This window comes from Cebidichthys violaceus, unplaced genomic scaffold (assembly GCF_023349555.1).
Source record: "Cebidichthys violaceus isolate CVI_PGR_0920_01 unplaced genomic scaffold, fCebVio1.0.p SCAF_588, whole genome shotgun sequence".
In the NCBI taxonomy this organism is placed as follows: Eukaryota; Metazoa; Chordata; class Actinopteri; order Perciformes; family Stichaeidae; genus Cebidichthys; species Cebidichthys violaceus.
In genome coordinates, this window is record NW_027176803.1 from 1 (window position 1) to 25,087 (window position 25,087).

General features: G+C 47.3%; 1 protein-coding gene across 1 annotated transcript; it reads left to right on the plus strand.

The window, feature by feature from the left end:
* The first annotated feature begins 415 nt into the window (after nt 1-415).
* LOC137888893 (microtubule-actin cross-linking factor 1-like) lies at nt 416-7,452 on the plus strand. Its single transcript, XM_068732400.1, has 9 exons — nt 416-1,026; nt 2,427-2,626; nt 2,926-3,153; nt 3,253-3,529; nt 3,855-4,453; nt 4,546-4,734; nt 4,823-5,029; nt 6,529-6,846; nt 6,968-7,452. The coding sequence occupies exons 2-9, from the start codon at nt 2,558-2,560 to the stop codon at nt 7,190-7,192; spliced, it is 2,112 nt and encodes a 703-aa protein (XP_068588501.1). The 5' UTR covers nt 416-1,026; nt 2,427-2,557; the 3' UTR covers nt 7,193-7,452.
* Nucleotides 7,453-25,087: the final 17,635 nt, after the last annotated feature.

Below are 25,087 nucleotides of genomic sequence, written 5' to 3' on the forward strand. Positions count from 1 at the left end.
TGACCCTTTCCCTACATGAGCATTGGTCACCTTTCCACCCATTTTCAGTTTTTATAGTACCCACATTGACACAAGCATATCTGCTGATATCTAAATTCACAAATCACAATGCTCATGTATTCATGAACCAATTAGGGCTCAAACCTTGACTGTGTGCCGTGGCTCAAATTCCAGTGAGCTGGAACGAGCTAGAAACATGAAACTCAGTCCAATAACTGGAAATGATGTGCAGGTCCTTCCCAGGAAATATGCGTCTAATTGGCATCAAGAGATGGCGCTGTAATTAACGCCCAAACATGTGTTTTTTGTAAAGGCCACGCCCCTCACACAAGTCCGACCGACTTAAAATTTGGTCCAAATATCCAGGTCAGCGTGCTCCACAGAAAAGCCTCTTGGACCTTTTGAAATGACTAAGTCAAGGCAAAAGCAGAAAATGGGTGGGGCATAGCACAAATCAGCCTAAATCAGAAATGTTTGGTCCAATCACTACGAAACTTACAGGATATGTTTCCTGACAATGTTGGACCATGTGTGTAGCACCAAACATGTGCATGTGTCTGGTGCTTATTTGGCCATAAATCAATTTTTTCAAACATCACCAAACTTGGTGAATGTTTTTAATCAAGCTGTCTAAAAGTATCCCCATAATGCTTTCCAAGAAATATGACTGGCGGGACTTTGAGAGTGTAATTAATGAAAGGCTGCATACAGTGTAATGATGAAACCAGTGTGTGATTGTTCTCACTCCTTTAGACGGAATGAAACCAGTTGACATGACGTCGCTCAGCTTCATGAAGCCTGGAAACAGCTCGCTGCTACATTTTGTTTGTGCTTCTCTTGTTGGGGTGTATTTAAGTTGTTTTCAGTTTATGTCCTGACCTCGCTTTCTTCTTAAGGCCCTGCTTTCAGAGCTGGCCGAGCACTCTGGGAAGGTGGAGGAGCTGAAGAGCACGCTGAGGAAGCTGATTGCTGACAATCCTGATTCTCCTGAGGCAGACACCTGGAGACAGCAGCTGCAAGAGATTGGTAGGTGCTGCAGATGACAAAAAAAAAAAATACATGAGGACGTATGACAAGATGATGAGACAGCCCTTTTCAACAAACTAGATTGATTACAGCTCTGTCTCAGATCACGCAGGTGCCAAAAGGCAAACACTGAAGTAGTAAAGGGGGGGGCTTAAAACTGAGAAACAAAGGAAACAAGAGTAGTCGCTGTTATTGTGGCGTGTTGCTGAAAACCTTTAAAAACAAAGTGGCACTGTGCCTCAGAATTTCGAATTGTTTCTTCTAAGAGATGGCGAGGAGCTGAGATCAATATTATCCAGGGAGAGAGTGGGAAGTGTTCCTGTCGGAGCTATTTGTTCACTCGCATACTTGATATTTATACTAGGGCCTCCTATGAGGTAACCAAGACAGAAATATTTAATATGAAATCCAAGAAGGGGGCCTTCATATTTCATATTTTATAATGCCTTTTCAGAGTCACGTGGACTGAATGCACACACACACACACACACACACACACACACACACACACACACACACACACACACACACACACAAGCACTGAAGGATGCTCAGAACATGAGTTGGAGAGACAGAGAGGAGTCAGAGGAGGGACAAAGGATGAAGATTGTTTTGTTAGTTTTTTTCCACTGTGCTATAATAGGACTTTAAAGGTGCATTGTGTAATACTTGGCCACATGCTCCAAACAAATACGTGGCAGCATTTCACCTCTACTGCTGGGTCCATAAAATCTAATTTTACAGTCTTCATTTATATATAAATATAGCCATCTACTTACTAACAGCAGGGCAATAATACACAATTCAACTGTTGAAACCCTGACAGCTGGTAAAAATAATACTGCTATCTTCTAATCTTCACGTGTGGTGTCGGTCTAAGTTGTGTTTACTGACCCAGGCAGTACAGTCTGTGTACGCTTTGATAGTTTGTTTTACAAACGGGAAACAGCTGTCCACCCTCCTCCCGGAGAAGTAGCCTCCTGGTGGCGGCGAGGATGAAATGAAAAAACGAGTCGTCTTCTGTTTCTGCCACTTTGGTTTTAATCCAACAAATAAGCTATCAAAACGTACACGGACCCTTGACCTCCAATGTGACCGACGAGCCCTCGGGGCAGCTCTACTTCTCCGTCCTCTCACGATGGACCGAGGACAGACTGGACGCTACAGCGACTCACTGTCGCCTCTTCAGTTACAAGTGGTATTACAAGACGGGACGGGTTGGACACATTGCACCTTTTAATGTTGGACAACTTCAAAAGCAATGGAAGGAGACGAGACTGTAACGTGTAACAATGAATACACTTCATGACGACCTGTTTCCAAAAACATATATACGCATTCATCAACATTTTGTGTTCCTCCCACTCACCAACAAGCCTCTATTGGTCATATTCCTCCAGACTCCCGCTGGCAGACGGCCAATCAGACCGCGGCCCAGAGGCAGACGGAGCTGGAGACGTGTGCCGACAGGCTGGGCAGCTTTGCCTCGGCGGCGGCCCAGCTGGGCCCGTGGCTGAGGGAGAAGGAGCTGATGATGAGCGTGTTGGGGCCGCTGAGCATCGACCCCAACATGCTCAACACGCAGAAGCAACAAGCACAGGTGTGTGAGAGACAGTAGACGCTACAGAAAATCCATCATGAGGAGAAATACATGAAAAGAAAACCACAGAATAATGAAAACAGCTACTGTGTATTAATACGTTTCTTGCACTGTAAATACAAATATATACACTTTCCGTTAATTTATTAGATTCATTTATTAGATATTATACATATTTTAAGGCTTGGTATATTTAAGACTTACATGCTACAATTTAAATTCCAAATCACTATATAATATTTAACCCCTAACTCGATATTTAAGTTCCTGATTAACCGAAATAATCCTCTTTCTTCAAGTTCATGCTGCGAGAGTTCGAGACCAGGCATCCACAGTTTGACCAGCTGACCCAGTCCGCAGAGGGGATCCTCTCCCAGACCGACGACTCTGCTCAGGACCCCAAGGACCTGGCGGAGGTGCGGTCCGAGCTGGGCTCTATCACCCAGCAGTGGGAGGACCTCACAAACCGACTGACCCAGAGATCGAACCACATCGACCAGGCCCAAGGAACCAGCGGGCGGTACCAGGTGAGTCTAGTCTAGATTGGTTGTATGGCGTCGCATTAAACCGTCACCATGACGGTGTCATCTTCTAACCCTCGCCCTCCTCTTCCTCCTCCGGCTCAGGCCTTGCTCCGAGAGCTCTCCTCCAGCGTTTCTGCTCTGGCCGAGAGGCTGGACGGTCAGGCCTCGCTGAGCGCCCAACCCGAGGCGCTGAAACGGCGCCTGCAGGAAACCGGAGAGATCCGCTCGGAGCTCGAGAGACGGCGCACCGAGCTGGCCGAGGCCGAGCGGCTCTGCAGCGAGCTGAGCACCATCGTGGCCGAACCATACTTGAAGGAAGAGCTGAGTAAACGACTGGAGAGTGTCAGCGGGCCGCTGAAGAACTTGGAGGAGCGTGCAGGTTTGTGGACTTTATGAGGTTTATATAGTAAGTGTGCAAAATGAGGGCTCTGGTATATTTGTATTATACTTAATTTATATGCCGATAGTGTTCTCCAGAGAGATAATGGTTCACTTTGATGAATTAAGGTTTGATGTAGTCGAACAATATTCCGTTTCAAATGTAATCCCTCTTTAGCTGTAATGGGAATATTGTTTGGATTACAAGTACACAACGAGCAAGTCAGCTAAAATAAATATAACAAAAACTCCCTAAATCCTATTTGTTTGAACTAGTTTTTCAGTGTTTACGTTTGTAATCCCTCATGCTTTTCTCTCTCCTCTAGCCGACGGCCTGTCTCAGCTCCAGGCCGCCCTGTCGTCCACGCAGCAGTTCCAGCAGATGTTCGAGGAGTTACGCTCCTGGCTCGACAAGCGGGCCGATCCCAGAGAGTCCCCAAGCGACTCTCTGCCCTGTCAGCCGGAGGCCGTCCGCTCCCTGCTGGCGCAGACGGACGACCTCCAGCGCGCGGTCGCCAGCCAGCGAGGTTCCTACGAGCTGATTCAAGCCGAGGGGGCGTCGCTGCTCGCCACCCTCCCCGCGGGCGGAGACGAGCGGTCCGCCCTGCAGTCCCGCCTTGCCGCCCTGAAGCAGGACTGGGAGGGGCTGAACCAGGGGATCTCGGAGCGAGAGAGCAGGCTGAAGACCACGCTGAGCAAAGCGGAAGCCTACCAGCAGCACAAGGCCGAGCTCATACCGTGGTTAGCGGAGTGCGACCAGAAAGACGGGGAGATCCAGCCGTCGCTGGACTCTGCGGCCCTGGACGAAGCCTTGCAGAAGGCCCGGGGTCTGGCACTGGACCTCGAAAGACGACAACCTCTTCTCGAGGCCTTCAATACTGCAGCAGATCAGCTGCTGGAACAATGCTGCATCGGGGAGGAGGAGGTATGCAGTTTTCAGACTTTCTACTCTCAGTAAATCATTTTTATATTATTTTTATGCTTGTGGAATTATATGTATATTTTTTTTTTCTGAAGGTACGAGATGAGAAGGCCCAGCTGAACCGCAGAGTGGACGGACTGGGCGAGAGGCTCCACAACCGCACCTCCCAGCTGGAGGAGCTGACGGGCCGCCTGAAGGAGTTTGAAGAGGGCCGGCAGGCTGCAGAGAGGAGGCTGGAGGCCGCCAAGCACCAGATTGAAGTCCAGGAGGCTCTGGGACCACAGGTACTGTGAAACATTGTCCTCATGTCACTTTTATTGTTCTTTTAAAAAGAAGTCGATGGCAATTCATGTTTACCTCTCTCCCCTTCAGGCATGCAGTGCTAAGAGTCTGGAGCGGCTGAGAAGTCAGCAGGAGAGTCTGAGGTCCCTGAAGCCTCAGGTGGTCTACCTCAGAGACCTGGCCCAGGGGCTGGTACAGGACGCACCCCAGACGCTGGGAGGCAGCACCGAGGGGGCACAGAGGCTTCAGGAGCAGGCCAGAGACACAGAGAGAGAGTATGAGGGCGTAACTGACAAGGTGAGGAGCATTTTTCTATTTACTATTGGAAAGTACTGCAGCGGTCCTTCCATTGCATTGCATTCAACCGGGACATACTACGACTTGACCTTTGACCCTCACACTTATATAAAGGGCTTCAGGAATAAGTCCAAAAAAACATAAAATGCTTTTTTTGCACTTCCGGTTCCCTCGTCTCAAAGTCGATGTGTTTTTGAATGTGTTTTTGGTTTGATGCCTAAAATAAGGTCTGTGGTGAACACAAGCTGAAGACATTTTAACGTTTTGTTCTCCAACGTAAAATACCCCTCTCACCAATCTTAAAGCTTTTATGTGTCTTAAAAAAAGATCATCTTGCTGAAGTATCACTTATTTTCTGCAATAATCAAACAGAAATATCCCATTGGCTTTTGGTCGAGGCAACCAGTGTCATGCTAACTGCGCAATGGATTGTGGGTCAGAATAGTCAGAAAAGCATGCCGGCTTGCATACTGCAAAATGCACCTGATGCAGAAGGACACCGGGTTTTTTTGCATACTGCATTTGACACGAAATATTTTTTCTGGCATACTAAATAGTGTGGTAGGGTGAGTATTGGTCATGAACAGAGACCTTTTTTTTAATAATAAAAATGTCTTTCTGGTAAATGCTCAAGGCTGTTAGGCCACATGTTCTTAGGGGGGCTTAGCAGACAAGTGTCGTAGAGCTGAGAGAACGCAGAGCAAGCGTAGCTGACAGAAGAGTTTCGGCCATTTGAGTTACAGTCGTCGTATATGGTCATTGTGGACGTTCAACACTTTATCACAGTTTGAAATGTAAACCAGAGCTTTGTGAATTCAGCACCCACAGCGTCGCATCTATTTTCTGCAATCCAGCTCCCCGATGTTCCATTTAAGGTTACAGCCATCACAGGAACTCTCACTTTCACTGTCTATAAAACAACTGGACTACTATTATTCACTGAGATGTTTTTATTTATTTTTTTAAAATATTGATCGGATGTCGTTGCTGCAGAGATGATGCAGATCACCCTCCTCTTAGATAATGCTTCTACTGTCTCTTTCTTGCACATTAGACCATCTTTTTTTACTTGCCGTTGTGTTGCAGCATCCTCTGATCGGTCACACGTTACTCGGTTTCCGGTGATTTGCTCCGTTCACACAGGCTCCTCTGTGTTTGATTAGTTGACCTTTTGTATATCACAGAAATGGCACCACTGTCCTCCTTTCATCGTAAATGTCTGCTTTCTTTGGCCACTCGACAAACGTGACTTGACGTGTGACATATTGCGACTTCACTCCAAAAATGTTTCCAAAAGTGGACCTGCTAAGTCATGATTTCAGATTTGATACCTTGTTTTTTAAAAGTTTTTCAGTTTTTTCTTTCGGATTCAGTCTGACACCTTGAATAAAAATGATTCTATGCCTTTCAGAGGTTTCATTTTGTGAATTTTTGTATGTACTTTATGATGATGCACACATTAACTTGGCTTTTCCCTCTCGCTCTCTTTCCTCCGTCAGATCGAGCAGTGCTGCTCGTCCCTGGAGTCCCGGCTGCAGGGCGTCGGCGAGGTTCAGTCCCACGTGCGCGACGTGTTCTCGCGCATCGCCGACCTTGATGACGAGCTGGACTCCCTCAGCCCCGTCGGACGCGACGCGGACTCCCTGGCCTCCCAGGCTGATGCCCTGAAGGGCTTCCTGTCCCGTCTGGCCGACCTCAAGGCGGAGCTGGAGGGTCACACGTCGGACTGCACCACCATGCTGCGGCGGGAAGGCTCCTCCCCCGACCTCCTGGCTCTCAGGAGGGAGTCGGAGGCTCTGAGCCGCCAGGCGGGCAAGGTGAGGGGTGGAGGAAGACGATGACGATGGCGGTGGCATCGTTCAGCGCAGCTCCTTTTATGTGATGTAAAAGTTAAATCAGTTTCATCTAGTTACGAGTTCCTTTATTTCTGTACTCCAGCTGAGCGAGCGCGGTCAGGCCAGGTTGGACCAGATCGAGGACGCGGCTGAGAGGGTCCGGGAGTTCTACAGGCTGGTAGCCGAGCTGCAAGGCCTGCTGGGAAGGGCCGAAGACGGGCTGAACTCTCAGGGCATGGTCGGCACAGAGGTGGAGATGATCAAACAGCAGCTGCAGGAGTTTAAGGTAGGCTGGACTTCTTCTTGCTGGTCACCTACACGGGTGTAAATGTGGTGTATATGGATACAAGTGTGTGAAGTGGCAGAGGTCCCGTAGAAGAAGATATCACTGTGCGTTGAGGCTGGTCGGAGAATCTGATTGAAATCTGAAGTCCCTCTTTCCGAATGATTCCGCTTGGATTGGTTTTCCTGTTCTCATTGGCTGAGGCAGCCATAATATCCGCCTCATTGTGTGACATGAGTCTCTAACTGAACTCAGGGGGTGAAAAGGTCGTATGTGCTTGTGTCCACATTCTCCTCTTTTCCCATCATGCCACTGAATGTTACTTGCTCAGATGAACAGAAAACTCTCAGTGTAACATGTGTTCTCTGTGCGCGTGCGTCCTGAAGAGTTACATTCAATATTTGTGATGTGTCTGTACCATCCTCTTCTCTTGCTCATACCTCTAGAGACCATGAGGTAATGGTGTGTGTGTTTAGGTGTGTGTGTGTGTGTGTGTGTGTGTGTTTAGGTCTGTGTGTGTGTGTGTGTGTGTGTGTGAGAGAGAGAGAGCGAGGACTCTCGTGGTGTGTCAGGAGTCAGTGATTATGATCAGTCACACACATGAAATGCCTGATCACGCTGCTGGATCATGAAGCTTTTCTTTCCTCTATAGGACAGTTGAGATGCTCGTTTCTATTTGATGATTATTATAAAGTACCTGTTTGAGGACCAGAAATGCTGTTCATATTTTCATACAGGATATAGAGTTGTCCTCTTTTTAAAGCAGCAAAGTGGACATAAACGCATCAATGCTAGAAAGGCCGTGTTTACGGACTCACTTGAACATATATATAATTGCATGTGTTGTTATGCTTCACATGAATTCCTGGTTTGTTTCCGTCTTGTGATATTTAAGCATGAAGACCTGAACGACTGTAGTTTGTTTCTGCATTAAAGAGGAATTCCTCTTTCCCATGTAGACGTCCATCGTAGCCGACCTCAGGAATGCGCTTTGCTGGCACCTCCATTGTATTTCATTGCTTGCTTTATGGGCACAGACCTCTCTTTCAGTCTTCACTACTGTCATTAAAGAGCACATTTTTCTCACCATGATGTAACATCCTGTCCACTTTAGAAAACCAGTCCCCCCGCACAACCGGCACACCAGAAGGTCCTGTTATTTCCTTTCAAACGATCGATGAGTCATTTGATAGGACAGCTAATAGTTTACACGCCTTTGAAAAATTAAGCAGGATTCTGCTCGTCCTGTGGACAGTTATCGGCTCCACTGTTGAGATGTGTGGGTGGATCAAAGGACGTGCTTCTTTCCACTCCGTGAGATCATTTTTTCTCCCGGTTCTCTTCATCCTCATCTCGACTCTCTTCTTTTTTCTCTCGTCTTAATTTGATTATTTGGATATTGAGGGAAACCTCTTCATTGCCTTTACATCTCTTTCTTGACCTACTAACCTCTCTGCGTCTGCTTGTTTCTTCTTCATCGCAGTCATCTGTTTCTGGGTCCCCCCCCCCCCTCCCCTCGGCGGTGCCTTAATGAGAGCAAGCCGAGTAATTGTGTGGCAGAGAACAAACAGACGGAGGAGATAAAGAGGTGTTGAAAGAGGGAAAGACAGACGAGGGTGAGAGAGAAAGAGATTCAGAGAGAGAGAAGCTAAATAGGTTACACTTGAAAAATGAGAGCCAGATCAGAAAGAGAGTATGAAGCAGCTCTGTGTATTTTGTCTGGTGGACAGTTAATTGAATCAAGCGGGTTTACAGGTGCACTAACAATCTGCTTTAAGAAATATATCAGTCAACACGTTTACATGATTCTAAGAGATTCACATGTATTTTTCCCGGATATAAACCACTTCATAGGGAACAATTTTAATATCAAACCAAAGGAACTCGAAGCGGCTTCTTCAGTTTTCTTTCTGATCCCTGCATTGATTTTAGAGTAATTTGTATTTTGGACAAGAATCTGTGGCATCTTAAATGATTAAATAAATAAACCTAAGAAAACTAGAGGAACCTGAACGGATAAAGAGAGATAAAAGGGAATATAACCGGTGGCAATAAATATCTGAAAAAATAAATAACTACAGTAGATCAACTTTCTTTAGTAATTAAATAACTCATCAGTGCGGGGGAGCAAACTGTTTTTTTGACCGCAGTGAAAATGTTGTTTTTGAAAGCCTAAATGCCAACTAATGAGGATAATATTAAAATATTTAGTTCGATAAAAATGTAAATTTTTTTTACTTGAATTGGAAATGTTTCGCGATCCGAACCCGGATAAGCGGACGAAGATGAAGGATGAAGAAATGTTTGGATCACACAAGTCTGCATTATGATGAAGCTCTAACTATTCAGTACATCCTTTCGGTTTAGTTTTATTTTCATGCATGGTTAAGAATAATAAAAGAAGGCATTGCTGAGCCCAGACAGAATAAGATGAATGTAGGTGTTAATCATATTATCCTTGCACTGATTAACATTTTCCTCCATTAACGCTGTGAAGACTGGCTCACCGAGGTGCAGGCTGTGTGGAGGGTAGAATGTTCAATAGCTGCTGTCTGCAGGGTTTATAGAGCATGGAGAAATGGTCTGTCACTCTATCTGGGGGGTTAGAGGGATATTTATAGGAGGACAACACAGGGAAGGGGACATATTGTTGAGAATAAGACAGAAAAATACGAGTCAAACGGAGAGAACGACGGCCGGTCGTCATGGAGAGCAGGATGCTCAGAGAGAGATAATGGGAAAGAGGGGAGGCAGTGTCCTCTCTCACCCTTTTTTTTACTATACCATCACTCCATATTCACTCCATATTGTAGCACATATTTGCCTCTGTCCTAAAAAAGCTGTGAATATCTCTCCCCCCCCCCCGTCCTGCTTTGTTTCCACCTCCCTCTACCTTCAACCCCCCCCCTTTTTCTTTTTCTGTAACCGATCCAGCTCGGGCTCATTTTCAAACCTAAACATGTCTGTCTGGCTCCAAAACACACCAGGCCACCCTCTCTCCTCACCCCTCCCCTCCCCCACCAGACCCCATTCCCAATCCAGAGGGATGATGTCATGCCAATGCTTAGAAAGACAGCCTGAGGGGGCTCAGGACGGTGTGTGTGTGTGTGTGTGTGTGTGTGTGTGTGTGTGTGTGTGTGTGTGTGTGTGTGTGTGTGTGTGTGTGTGTGTGTGTGTGTGTGTGTGTGTGTGTGTGTGTGTGTGTTGGGGGGTTATGGGCGGAGGTTAGCCATGGAATAAGGGGTCATGGGAGCGGGAGGTGATGTAGTCAGATTATTGTTTAAACTTTCCAACGGTGATCTCACAGAGAATTACTGGGTCAACGAGAGAGAGAGAGAGAGAGAGAGAGAGAGAGAGAGAGCGCAGTCTTCTGCTGTCTGCTTCTTCTTTAGAAGCATTCCTGTCAGAAATAAGCATTCGTTCATAAAACTATACGTATATGTAAATAAAACCTTTTAGGTATAAAACCTCAATTAGTTTTTGGTACCAACCGGAATGCGTTGTGTGTAGGATTTGGCGGCATCAAGCGGCGAGGTTAGCAGATTGCAATCGACTGAGACGTCTGTGGCCGACCAGGCAGCAACCTCCGGTTCTGCCATCAGGGGGCGACTCCTCTGGTTGTATAGAAGTCTATGAGAAAATGACTCTACTTCTCTCTTGATTTATTCCCTCAGTCAACATTGTAAACATGAGTTTATGGTCTCAATCTCCAGTTTCAAGTCTTCTTCAATACAGCGTGATGTTCATTTAGTAAATTATGATCCATTTAGAGTCAAATAGACCATAAAGCAGGTTATGATTTAGGGCGGGGCTACTGTGATTGACAGGTCGCTGCCTCTACCAGAGCCGTATCCGGCGGCTCGACGTCACTCTTCCACATTCCAAATAGGGTAACTACCTTTAATTTCTGCCAATAGATCCTCCCTAAATGCTACACACTGGCCCTTTTAAGCTAAGTTATTGTACAGCTGCTGGTGTTCAGACATTTTACATTTGAAAAAGTTTTAAAAAGTTCTCACATTTAAAGAAAGCGTTCAAAGCGGATCAAAACGATGCAGCCTGGTTCGCTGTCAGAATATTGCTATTTACCACGTACATGTTTATACATGGCCGTCCTGTCTGCACATATGTGCTACTGTGGAATCTGTTTGTATTTAGGGTTGCTCTGCGGGCCGTGGAGAGGTGTGTGTGTGTGTGTGTGTGTGTGTGTGTGTGTGTGTGTGTGTGTGTGTGTGTGTGTGTGTGTGTGTGTGTGTGTGTGTGTGTGTGTGTGTGTGTGTGTGCATGCACCCTGCATAACAGGATGCCTCTGATTCCAGTCTTTTTTGGGGTGCAATCTAGAATCTCAGCTGTCTCCTCACCCCACCCTCACACACAAATACACACACACACACACACACACACACGTTAAGGTGTGGCATCAACATCCCCCTGCATGCCCCTGGCTCCCTCCGTCCCTAAGCAGCTGACATAGTCTCGGCGTGGGATGAGAACACACACACACCCACACACACACACACACACACATGCGTGCTAGTGTTGTAGCAGAGGGGGGCTGCGAGGCTCTAAACCCGAAGCTGCAGATGGACATTCCTGTGAAGGGCTGGTTAGTCTGGGTGACAGCAGAACAGGAGGCCCGAGTGTGTCTTCATGCACACACGTTTGTGAAAATCCCTGTCCTAAATCACGACCGCCCGCCTCCTGCTGTCTTCACCCCCCCCACACACACACACACACACACACACACACACACACACACACACACACCTTTCACCTCCTCCTCTTCTATCGTGTTATCCTACCATAGTCTCCACCTCACCATCCCGTAGTCTTCCCTCCTCTGTGAGCCTGTGACTCACTGTCCTTCCCCGCACCGACTGTGTCAGCAGCTATTTAATGATGGGAGCAGAAGTGAAGCAGCGCACTGGTCCTCTCTGGCTCCATGCTGTGCCGCTGGAACGTCTCCTAATTTTCACCTATAGAGCTGCCTACGCATTTAAATCTTAATAATTAGCAGTTAGGAAGACAAAAATAGACATGTTGATGGTATAGCTTGTCTAGAAACACTACTCTGTTACTTATCAAATAATGTTTTTATAGAAACCCATGTAATGTAGCCCACATTGTGTTGAGCCCAAATTTAATGTGGGTGAGTCTGAGACCCTCAGCCATACTTCTGCTCAGATCTGGAAATCATGAATCATTGGAGACGGGGTCACGCTGCATGTCCATCGTCTGGTATGTTAATGCACCAGAGTCTAAATGAAAATGTTTAATCTGAGACGCATTTTATGTCGATTAAAACCCATCAATATTCCAGCTGTTGTGGTTTTATGGGCCTTCTGCTTCACAGAAATCTGCTCTTCACTTGTCGTACTAAATAAGTAGACTTTCTCCAAACCACATGATGAAACTGACCACTAGGACACGTGTGAAACAAAAATAAACGCGGTCGGAGCAAGTTAAGTCCAAGTCTTTTTACACAGTTCATTCAGACCGTACCGAATGGGGGCCAGGTCGACCCGTTTTCCGCCGTTAGCAGCCATGTTGGCTTCCCTAAGTCAGGAGAGTTCAGTGTGTCAGAACCCAGTAACCCTCCCATGACTCCCCTGCTAATCCAAGTCATACGTCATCTGGAACGGCAGCGCTGTTCACTGGCTCTTTGGATATTTCCTGCACTACTTTCTGTCGTTCTGTTCTCTTTCTGTCTGTTAGTGTGTGTGTGTGTGTGTGTGTGTGTGTGTGTGTGTGTGTGAGTGAGTGTGTGTACACATCTAAGTGCATGACCCTTGCTGTATTTCTGTCTGCGTGTTTTCATTTAGTGCCTCTAAGGGACCGATGGGATCACTCTAACATCATTTCTCTAATCATATAAACGGATTCGTCCGGCCAAACTTTCCTGTAACCTACTGGCGCACACACACACACACACACACACACACACACACACACACACACACCTTTCTGTCTGTGTCAGTGACTGATCGAGAAAGTGAGTGATTGTTATGACTTGGGCTTCTGGGATTGTGTGTGTGTGTGTGTGTGTGTGTGTGTGTGTGTGTGTGTGTGTGTGTGTGTGTGTGTGTGTGTGTGTAACATCTTACCCTTTCCACTAGCAGGTTCTGTATTGTTTCAGCTGTTGTGAATTAGAGAGGCATGCCTCGGCCTCTCCCTCTCCTTCTTTTCCTACTTTCCTTCTCGCAGTTCATTGAAATCCTTTGTACTCTCCGGAGGTGACAAATATTAAAAAGTCACATCCAATATGATTTTTATACAACCATTCTATTTTCAGAATACTAAGCCAATAAAATGCATCGTTCAACCTTAAACAAAATAATATCGTAGGTAAAAAGGAAAAATCAAGATTCACTTTCTGAACACATTTGTGTGGAGTTGTATAAATATAGGCTACTAAAAAATACTCATTTCTTATGTATAAAATATAATTTGGAATAAACAACTCAACCTTTTATATCGCACAAGCGACATCATACCAAGTAACAAACATCTAATAATAAACATGCGGTAAACAAGACGCCGTTATGGGACAAATGCTACGTATAGTTCATGTTTTCCTCAAGACACAGTTGAGCTCAACGTTTACCGTGGTGGTTTTTTGTCTCTGCTAGGCGAAGCCTGTGGGGAGATAATGTGTCTTGTCGTCTGTGCATGTGTGTCTGTCTGTCCGCAGCTAGTCTCACATACCACAGGACTCATCAGCCTGATATTTGTGCTTGTGTATGACTGTACGCTCTCGTGGTTGTGGTGATTCACATTTTTTCATTGACTGTTTTTATACCGTCACGGACTGGTTACTCCCCGCTCCTCTTAACCGCTCGGTATTTGGCCACCAGTGATCAACAACTGCTCCAGTAGCATTTCTGGGGATCGGTTAGGCCAAAAACAAACCTTAGGTAGTCTGTTGCAGGCCGGTTTGTCTCATTACCTGATATGTTATGATTAGTGCTAGGCAAGTTAACTCCCAGCACTAGTTATGATCCATTAAAGTTTGGCACGATATGAGATGAATAAATCCCCCTTTTTGTTGTCTTTGCTGCCATCTTTGACTGTAAGGTAGCTGGGAGGGACAATTGAGTGAGATTCAACGCTTCTTTTTTTTTGAGGAGAGAGGGAGACGCACCTGGCGGAGGTCTGCACTCTACGGATTGCACTTTTCTAGTTTTTACTGGGGATGATTGCCTACGTCATGGTTGACCCGTCTGCTGATTTATGGCGACACACAGTATGATACATAATGAATGAAGATGTGTAAATAATGAATGCTGAGTAAATACTGACAGAGACTTTTGAAGCTGCATTGGACTCCAGAGGTGGTGCAAGATTCCCGGTGAGGAGGAGAAGCAGGTGGATGTGTGGGAGGTGGAGGAGCCTCAAAGAAAAAAGGAAGGGGAGGTTTTGTGTGCGTGCGTGTGCGTGTGTGTGTGTGTGTGTGTGGGAGAGAGGTCACCGAGAGAAAGAAGAGAGGAGAAGCCTATTTTTACCACACTAAAACTCCCCAAATGGTGTGAACCACCGCGGAGAATTGACCTCCAAAGTGTTAATAATGTGGAAAGTCCTTCCTGCATTAATCACACATGGACTTTAAACCTCCATCCGTAACATAGACTGGCGGCTGAATGAAAACACACACACACACACACACACACACACAGAAAGCTAGACTGCACGAAGTGTGATCTTTTTTTTGCCTAAAAGAATGCCTAGACTTTTTTCTTTTCTTTTCTTTTCTTTTATTGAAAAGCACACAAGCAGTCGCCCGCCTGCACTGACTCGAAGCAAATCAGCCACAAAATCTGCAAAACTCACCATTATGACCCACAGTGGTGTGTGTAGTTGATTGACAGGCGTGTTTATTCAAGTCATCGGGCATGATGGTGGAGATGCACGCTGCGTTTGCTCAGACGTGTGTCTTTGTGTGACTTTGTGTGTGTGTGTGTGTGTGTGTGTGTGTGTGCTGTCTTTGTGTCTGTCCCTGCCTTAGGAACAATAAATTCTTTCACACACACACGCACACACAGAGGCAGGTGAAACGCTCTGCTAGTTAATATAAAACTACCCCTGAGTGTTGGAAAGGAGGAGGGTGGATTTAGGAGAGTAAAAAAGCAGAGAGAGAGAGAGAGAGAGAGAGAGAGAGAGAGAGAGAGAGAGAGAGAGAGAGAGATGGCAGCTAGGTTTTTTTTTCTTATTGCCAGGTTACCACAGAGGCAGGCGGAGAGTGGGCCGGGTGGAGAGAGAGAGAGAGAGAGAGAGAGAGAAGAGAAGGGAAAAACCAGGCTTTGAGGAAGAGAATGACATTAAATGACTGTTTTGAAGCGATGGATTATGGATTTAGTGCGGCTTGGGAAGCGGTGAGAAAATAAAGGAGAGAGACGGAGAAAAGTATATTTTCCCGTCGACAGGTGTTCCCCCAAGAGCAAATAAACCACCCGGAAAAGTCAATAATGGGCACTCCATGCCCTCCACCTGTGTTTGTGTTTGTGTCACTTAGCCACACTAAGTGGTTTTTCGAGCCTCCAGACGCAGACAAAGGCGGTGAGAGCCTTTAACTTTGGCAAAACCACAACGGCGTTTCGCGTGGCCATTTTGCAGACGCTGTGATCCGAAGTGCCACGCACCACCTTAGCAGTAAAGTTTTGCACCACAGTCTGACCTCCCCCAGGGAAAATTAAACTCCTAATCCTCTCGTCCCCTCACTCCTCTTTTAACACCCTCCCTCCCTCCCTCCTCTCTCCGTCCATTTTGTGACTCTTAAACCGTGACGACCGAGGAACTAATAAGAGGAGAAGCAGATCTGCAGAGGAATTGACTAATCAAGTTGAATCTTAAACGGGTCACGGGGGGTCACTGGGTGAGGCAGAGGGAGGGGGGGGGGGGTAAAGGGCAAATGAAATGAGACTAATGTGGTTATCAGTTCCTTTACTCTTTTCCTGCTTTCTGTCCTTCCATCTCTCCCCCGGAATGTTACCCACATCTGCGAATTCTTGGAGTTAAACCTTGTTGTGGTCTGTGTGGAGGGGATTGTCGGTTAGCCGTGGGTCACGTGAGAGTTTCTGAGCTTGGTGTGTGTGTGTGTGTGTGTGTGTGTGTGTGTGTGTGTGTGTGTGCAGCAAGCAAACCGGTGACAACCCCCTTTTGTTTCTATGAAGACGTTTGCCTTGGACGCGGCAATGACAGCTGCAGCGCAACTGACAGAGAGGGAGGGAGTGGGTGGTTGGAGGGAGGGAGTGGGTGGTTGGAGGGAGGGCGGGCGGTTAAAAAGAAAGAGTGGGGTATTTAGCATATTTGACATGCAGGCCACGGGGCTGCTCTGTGCAACAGTTGGGAAAGAGAGCGCTCCGCTTGGGAGTATCGGAAGTGTGTTTTGAGGCAAAGGAGAGAGCGAGAGAGAAAGAAAGATCATCCGAGCTCTGCCACACTGCTTTAAACAAACAGGAGGAAGAGGAGGAGGAGGAGGAGGAGGAGAAGGAGGAGGAACACCACAACTGGCCCTGAGAAGCCTGCAACTTTGGATGACAAGAGAAACACAAAGCAGCTTGAAGCTCCCTGCCTCTGCTCTGTGGCTGCAGGTTGCCATATTTGCTGGTATCCCCCTTCTTCTGACTTGACCGGGTGGCTGTTTTAAAGGTTTTTGTGTGGCATCCTGAAGAAACAGACAGCACCCCCCTCCACCTCCTCTCGTGCTTTTTTGTGCACGTCTCCTTTTCCTCCTGGCCCCTCGGTCTCTCCCTCTGACACACACACACACACACACACACACACACACACACACACACACACACACACACACACACACACTCCCCAGCAGGATTGGGTTTCAGTGAAGGCGCAGACGGGAATGCACAAGTGGAGTCTGTGAATATCACAGGCTTTTGTGTGTGTGTGTGTGTGTGTGTGTGTGTGTGTGTGTGTGTGTGTGTGTGTGTGTGTGTGTGTGTGTGTGTGTGTGTTAATATATCTTTTCCATATTTAATTTTTAAACCGGTGGCATTCTTGCTGCTACCGACTCTCCTTCAGCCCGACAGAGGGATTGTGGCTCAACTCTGACAAAGGAAGAAATAAAGGAGTGAATAAAACCAGACTGGACTCACTTCCTTGTATGGAACAAATGCTTTGGGCGGAAAAAAACCCCAAACTCATTACTGATAAGCCTCTTTCTCTCCTGTCGGTTAGCAGTCCCGCCCCCTCTCTCCCTACCTCCATTCCTCCCTCTCTTTCTGCTTGCTTTTCTTTTTCTCTGACTCTGTATCATTTCACTCTCAGAGGACACTGTTTTTGTGCTCCAAAGTGGAGAGGGGCGGGGAGGCGGTCCAGCCCTGGAGAATTAAGAGTGGATTACAAAGATGTGATGAATGTAGCCATCTCACATCACTAGCCCCCCACCAAAAAAAAAAAATCTTGCAACATTGGCTGGTAGAGTAAGGGAGATACTGCCTGGAGGAAACCCTCATCTGGGTTATATTACAGCACATTAATTCATTTGAATTTCCTTTTTTATTTTTCCTCCTGTACTCATTTGGAAACAGTTTTACTAGCCGCTCGCTGCTCAGCGTGAGATAATCAGCTGATATTCAGCCTCTATTTCTTTGGTAATGAGCAAAATCCTCTGCTGCACAACTCTCTTTCTCTTTGGCTCCACGCCCCCCTCTTAGCACCCTGCCTCCCTCTCTATCGCTACTTAACTCCCCTCCTCCTCTGCCCCTCTCTCTCTCTCTCTCTCTCTCTCTCTCTCTCTCTCTCTCTCTCTCTCTGTCTCTCTCTCTCTCTGTCTCATGTGTTTTTTCTCTTTTTTTCCGGGAGAGAGGAAACCAGTGTGATTGGAGCACTTCCTGTGTTTTAATACCAGTGCAGGAAACAGAACAAACGGAGCTGAATTCAAACAAAAACAGAAAGAGAGCAGGGAAGGGTGGTAGGGAGAGAGAGAGAGAGTGAGCGAGTGAGTGCGAGAGAGAGACAGAAGGGACATGTGAGTGAGTGAAAGAGAGGAGGCGAGAGGGGGAGCAGTGAGAGCGAGAGTGAGAGGAAAAGAGAGATTTTTTTAGCAGCTGCAAACCATTTCAGCTGTGTAGTGGCCTGAGAACAGACTGGGAGTGAAAGAAAGAAAGAAAGAACGAGAGAGCAAAGCATTGGGAGCCCACACAGTCTCACAGAGAGAAGAGGAGCTGGGATTGCGTGGCACTTTGTTTCATTCTCACTACGGAGTCGGGAGCAGGAGAAAGGAAACGGCAAAGAAAGGAAAGGGAGCGTGTCCTGGGATTGTCTGCCGGGGAAAGAACGAAGCCTGGACTGGAGCTGGGAGGGCTGTCTGGGTCTTTGCCCTCTGGATACAGTCCCACGACTCACCGCTCTGCCCTGCATGCTTTGCCTGCCCAGCTGGTCCAGGAGCCCCCAGCCCCCCCTTTTCTATCTACCCCCAGATGCCCTCATTCATTCCAGCTTCACCCCCTCCAAGATCCTGCCTGCTTTTGATCTACTGTACCACCTCTCCCCTGGAGCTGTGGATGATCTGAGGACGAGAGAGAAAGAAAGCAAGATAAAAGAAAAGAATTGAAACACTGACAGGGATTTTCTTCGTGCAAAAGCGGAGTGCTTCTTCTCTTTGTTCCGGATTTGTCATTTTTCTAAAGACTAGTCTGTTGTGCGGATGATGGAGTTGATTTTGTTTCACTAATGATGATCGTAATGATGGTTACGAGATGTCTTGGGGGGAAAAAATAGCCTTTGCCCTGCAATCACAAAGCCCTGATTCTTTGTGATGGAAGCAGGGGACAGAAAAAGAAAAGAATGCTTGAACAGTCACAGGACCACAAAGTGGCAGTGACTTGGTAAAGGGATTTCTATTTTCATATTTTTCTCGAGTTGGGTTTTCTTGCCCCAAAAAGACATTTTCTGTATTTTGCATTGTCTTTCATGTACTGGATTTCATATCCTCATTCATTTTTCCTGCAAGGAATATTTTTTTTGACCAAGGAGGATAAAAGTGAAACAAATCCATGGAGTATTGCACTTTCTTGTTCATTGCACCCCACGCAGCCTTTCTTTTATATAACTGAGAGTGGGTTTTTCTCACCTTAAAAGGAGACTTTTACACTTCCCTCCCTGTCTCTCTCTGAGACTGTTGAAGTTGTCCAAGCCCTCTCTGCCTTTTCCTGTTGTGCCAAAGAGAGGAGACCAGAGAAGAGGAAGGAGGCAAGTGCTTAGTGAGAGTAAAAAAGGAAAAAGGGGTCAAGGAATGAACTGCCGTACATGAACATGGAGGAGAGAGCGGCACTCTGTGATTCTGACAGCAAAACAAAGGGGTGTTATCTGCACGGTCCTCGTCTCACCTTGGACTTTGTACTACTCAGAGAGGGAGATGTTGACCGTTTCTTTCCCTTCATCCCTCCAGCTCTCCCTCATTCCTAACCTGCCTTTCAAATAAACAGAGCTGGTGATTAATATGGTGCCGAGGGGGAGGGCTGTCTCTCCCACTCCCTCACTGATGCCGCACAGCATCTCAGAAAGACCAAGGAAATGCACAACTGTTGAGGTGACATAGGAAAGAACGCAACACTCACCAGTGGAATGAGACTGTGGATGATATCATTTTGAATAATTTCTTGGGATGTGAAACCTAAAGGATTGGTTAGATGCAGCCAGATGGACTGTGTGATTCTGTGGATTATTGGACTGTTGAGTTTTGAAGGTAAAGGAATTCATTTTCCACCAAGATCCCTTCTTTGTGAACTGTTTTTTGAATAACATTTCTGTAAGTGCAGTGCCGCACCTGCACCTCCAACAATAGGGTTTCTGTGGCAGCCCAGCAGAAGTGAAAAGGACAGAATGGGGAAACCTCTGAGCCGCCCAGACTGCCTGAGGCAGAACCCTCGCTGCCTTGGAAAAGGGGATGAGGATGAGGCATACATAGAGGATTGCTACGTCCCCCAGCGATCCATATATGATACAATGCGCATCAATGAACAGATTGACCAAGGGACCAAACTGTGTCAACCTTCCAGGAGCACTCTAGGCTCTGGTGGGGAGGTGAGAGGAGAGGGAAGCACTCTGTCCAGCAATGGCACCATTGGAGCTGATTTAGGTGGTGTTTTTGTCTCCAGGAACGCAGAGCATGCTGGTGGAGTGAAGAGGCTAGATGAGAGAGTCATCTTTGATGCCTTAAAGCTAACTGGTGATCCTCAGATAATGTCACCACCAGTTGGCATTTTGGGTTCAGGTTTGCCCATTGCCCCGTCCTCATCTGGCTCTGGCGGGGTAGCTGCAGTGGCCAAGAGGCGTCATCAAGGTGGCGATAAGAGGGACAATCCGAACCGTCGCTCTTGGAAAGCGTTTATGCCTCCAAGTTATCCAGAGTTTGCTGAGAGACTTGAGTTCTCGTCTGTCGAAGGGGCAGAAAAGCGTCTGTCCGTGGCAGGGATTCCTCTCTCTCCTCTACAGCCCATTACTTCTCACCTCGCCCCATCCACCCCTACCTCCTCCACTCCTTCCTTACCTCCTTACACACCCTCCCCTCTATCATCTGCTCCCCACACTCCGCTTGTCTCCTCTTCGCCGTCTTTGACACCCACAGTAAGCCCCGTGCCTCCTCTCCAGCAGCATCCTCTCAGCAGGCAGAAACAGGTTCATCCTGTGCTGCAGAAGCAACACAGACAGACTCATGTGGCGCCGTCGCCTTCCAAAGAACACTTAACCGCCTTTAGCCAGACTCAAGCACCCCAGGTCTCTGGAAATACACCACAGCACAGCCCCAGTATCTCCAGACAGGTAGTGAAAAGAAGGGAGGATCACAGACGCACTAGCAGCTCTTCTAAATCTGGATTTAGGCAGATCCCAGAGGAGCCCACTGAGTCAGTTAAGGCCTCAGATTCAGAGAGGGACTCTCCTCTTTTGGATCAGGACCAGGGGGACAATGCACCTCTCATCCCACCAAAACCAGTCTTCTGCCCTCCGACCAAGGCCCGCACCTGGCCCCGCGGTTTAACAACTGGGAAAAGAACCCAGGTCGGCCTGAGACACAACTTTCCCATACTCCCCCCTTTGCCTCCCTTATTGGGAGAGGATAGCAACACAGATGAAGAGTCACTGTATCTACTAGACCCCCCATCTCCATTTCTGAGGGATGAGGAGAGGTTGGTATATGGAGGTCTGCCCCTCTCCCCATGCATCAGTCAGGAGGGAGGTGATGAGGGGCTGCTCGGCTGGGGTGTCGAGTGCAGTGAGCTCGAGCGCACGGCCTCCGAGCTCAAATTTGAGGAGGACGAGCGCAGGATTCTTGAGGAGCTTGAAGACGAGGAGCAGGAAGAGTGCAGCTCAATATTTAAGGAGGAGGAGGAGGCATGGCAAAATGAAAGGGATAAAGCAGAGGAGGAGAGAGCTCAGAGAGAGGAAAGAGAGTGGGAGGCAGTTCTTAAATTAGAGAATAGGGAGATAATTGACCAGTCTTGGGATAGGGAAACACTGGAATCAGAGAGATGGGATTTAACAGGCTCTTCTGGACATTGGCCTTTATTGACTCCCCCCACAGGATTTGGAGGCCCCGGAGCCCCCAGTGCCTCACCTTGCCCCAGCTCAGGGGCTGAGTCAGATGACCTCTTCTTAGAGCTAGAGAGGCAATGTCAAGGGGATGAAGGAGAGGAGGGAGTGGAGATGAGTGTAGACCCTGAGCCTCTTGATCCCTACACACTTCCCTGTTTAGAGGAAGAGGAAGAGGGGAGAGAGGAAGAAGCAAAGACTTCCTGGGAAGATTTTGAAGGAACTCTTCCTCTTGATGGAGTTAACTCTATAGAGCCTGATAGCGTTGACCCAGACTCAGAGAATAGTACAAACGACTCTAATTTAAATCACTCTGAGTCTACAGAACAGATGACAAACTTTGACTTGGTGCGAGCACTAGACTGTGAAAAGGAACATGGTTTCATCGATGAAGAGTGTGATGTTGATTATATTACGGACAAAGCAGAGGTAGAGGAAGAAGAGATGAGTTACCAAACAGACTCTGCTCTTGGTCAACAACTGGAGTCAGACTCCAGTGGCGTCCACATGTCCCAACCAGACAGGACTGGCATCAGTGACATTACTCAGACAGACTGTGAACAAGTGAGACATGCAAGGACTGAAGCCGAACCAGATAGTGGGGCATCATCAGAGCGTGATGGCGAGGACTGTGTGGAGAGAACATCCTCTCCGTCTCGCAGCCTTCTCAACCCGTACTGTGAGGAGGTGGAGCAAGTGGAGGAGGAGACTGAGCAGGACGAGGGTGTACTGAAAGAGGAAGAGGAGTTAGGAACAGAGTGGGATGTGTATGACCAATCTGAGCCAAGTTTGGACAGTAGTGAAGGAGTTCTCGTGGATCACTCCCCTGAGCCTCCACTCACGGGTGAAAAAGAAATTGGCGATGAATGTACACAGGATGTTGACACTCAAACTTCCTGTGAAGTAGAGCCGGTCCCCTCAGAGATTCACAACCCTGTTGCTGCAAAGACTTGTGACACAGAAGGGACATGCTTTGCATCAGAGATTTTTGTTGTCCCCACAGATGTGGTCTCAGGACTGGACATGCCTGAGCAACAAGACCCAGATCTGGAAACTTCAACAGAAGTGACAGCTAGCACCCCAAAATTGGACTCTGTTCCTCTCGTACACCCTCAACATACAGACTCAGCGCCCCCTCCCTCTTTACCTCAGTCACCTTCTAAACCGGATTCTTGTGGTGCTGGTTTGAATACTAAAGACTCTGAGGCCTTTGTGATATCAGATAGTTTTGTTTACCTGGCTGTATCTGCGCCTCCCCAGTACCCCAATGACTGTCCCCCATCTCCACTTGAGGACTCGATTCCCCCGAGCCCTGTCCCCAAACCTCCCTGTTGCCCAGACCCAGAAGAGGAGGGAGCCTTCCTCTCCCCTGACAGCTTTGTTTACATGGCGGCCCCCGAACGGCCCCAGCCTGGCCCTTCAGATGGCTGCTCGGCCTGTGAGGATACTCAGGAGCTGGACTTGGACTCGTACTCCGAAGGGACCCACTCTGGGATGGACGGGGTGGAGTTTGTCCTTGGCTCCATGACGGGGGACAGTGACTGGGAGTCAGACGGTTCTGCTCTGGACTTTCCTCCTCTCGTGTCTACAGACCAGGTCTGGGACCAATTGGAGCCAGGCCTGCTACAGGCCCTATTTACACAGACGGAGACAAGCCAGGTGCAGACCTGTAGACCCCAGGAGGACGGGCCCCAGACGGGGGCCACAGCTTGTCACACAGACCCTGTCTTAGAGTCAAGAAGGAGCTCTAAAGCAGAGAATGATTCAACAACTATGTTTCCAAGTTCCGACAGTGACACAGAGGCAGAGGTATGCTCTCATTTACTAGTTTGTATAATAATTAATTTCCATGAAAGACTGTATACCGAGCCTCATTTTGGTGCTGTGAGTCTATGTATTCAGTCTGCCTTATCATTCATTGTGCTGTTGGTGCGAGATGACACAATTGAGGTAAACCTTGACCTGAATAGTGCAGTCATATTGTAACATGGGAAAATACATAAAAGAAAGACGTCTGGGAGGTGGTTTACTTACCATTTATATACAAGCACAAATCCAGAGTGATTTGGAACAGATATAGTACTAGCATGCAGTGCCAAGTAGAGAGAAAGTATTGAATTGAGCCACAGAGATGCTTGTTTATTGGTTTATTTAGCCCAAAATAGAGATGTGATTAGTGAAAGAGAAGTAAAACTCTGTTTTCAGCAATGAATGCATTAGACGTGGACATGTGGACACACAGGCCCAGAGCATGGAGAAAGAATTGGGTCGGGTATCTGAGCGTAGAGTGTAACAGATGTAGACATAGCATGGAAAATATATGTGGGAGGGTGAAGTTATGTAGACGCCATAATTAGCTAGTTGTGTTTCTGTAGTGGGGCTTTAAACGATTGCAATATGATGCTCAGAGGGGGGTTTTGCTACTTATGGGAAACTACCCTCAGGGTCACTCTGTGTGTGTGTGTGTGTGTGTGTGTGTGTGTGTGTGTGCATACAGTGTGTGTTTGGGTGGTGGGAGGGTCAGTGCTAATCTACAGTGCATGCACATGTTTGAGATCGATCACATGTTTATTTGTTTGAAGCGAAAAGAGCAGCGTGTGCCCGTGGGCCACATATGATGCTGATCGCAAGTGCACAGCATTTATCTGAAGGACACCCTATTGTTGTGTTTACACTGTGTGTGTATATAGACCACAGAAGAGTACATGGATTGTGTCCATACAAAGGCATGGGTGCTGGGTGTATCCCAGCTGTGCGTGTCCACACTTTAAAGTTAAAAGAATTTGTGAGAAAGGTCGCTGTTTGTATGCGGAGCGAGACTTGTGAACTCTCACTGTTTGGGTTTGTATATACACAGCGTTACTGCTCAGACACGGATCTGAAATGGATATCCTACGTATAAATGCTGCAAGAGTAGCATGTCGTGAAACTGACACAGAGGGCTGTCGGCGTGACTGTGTCAGACTCGTCCCTCCGCATTCATCTGCACTCCGCCTCCTTGTTTGTGTAGTAGTCACTCCTCTCTCCCGTCCACCTGTGTTTGACCGCATGTAAAGGTGTGTGTGTGTGTGTGTGTGTGTGTGTGTGTGTGTGTGTGTGTGTGTGTGTGTGTGTGTGTGTGTATGGAGATTGTATCTCAATGCGACGGTGTGTTTGACAGGCCGTCGTGCTTTTCTAGGAACTCTGCTTCGGCTCAGCGTTTGACCCAGATTTGCCTGATCAGAATCCTGTTTTTTTTCTTTTTGTTGTTGTTGCGCACAGACTCAGTTTTTGCAGTCCACCTTTTTTATCATGCTAGTTGAGAAAATGACCCCAGACTTTCAATTTGTTCAAAATGGTTCTTTTTTGTTGTTTCAAAAAAGAACCATTTTGAACAAATTGAAAGTCTGGGGT

What these genes read in the sequence shown, in the direction of transcription:
- LOC137888893 (XM_068732400.1), top strand. Translation starts at nt 2,558, where the DNA reads ATGATGAGCGTGTTGGGGCCGCTGAGCATCGACCCCAACATGCTCAAC. An exon ending in CGCAGAAGCAACAAGCACAG is followed by an intron (nt 2,627 to 2,925) that starts GTGTGTGAGAGA and finishes TCTTTCTTCAAG; the next exon opens with TTCATGCTGCGAGAGTTCGA. An exon ending in GCTGCATCGGGGAGGAGGAG is followed by an intron (nt 4,454 to 4,545) that starts GTATGCAGTTTT and finishes TTTTTTCTGAAG; the next exon opens with GTACGAGATGAGAAGGCCCA.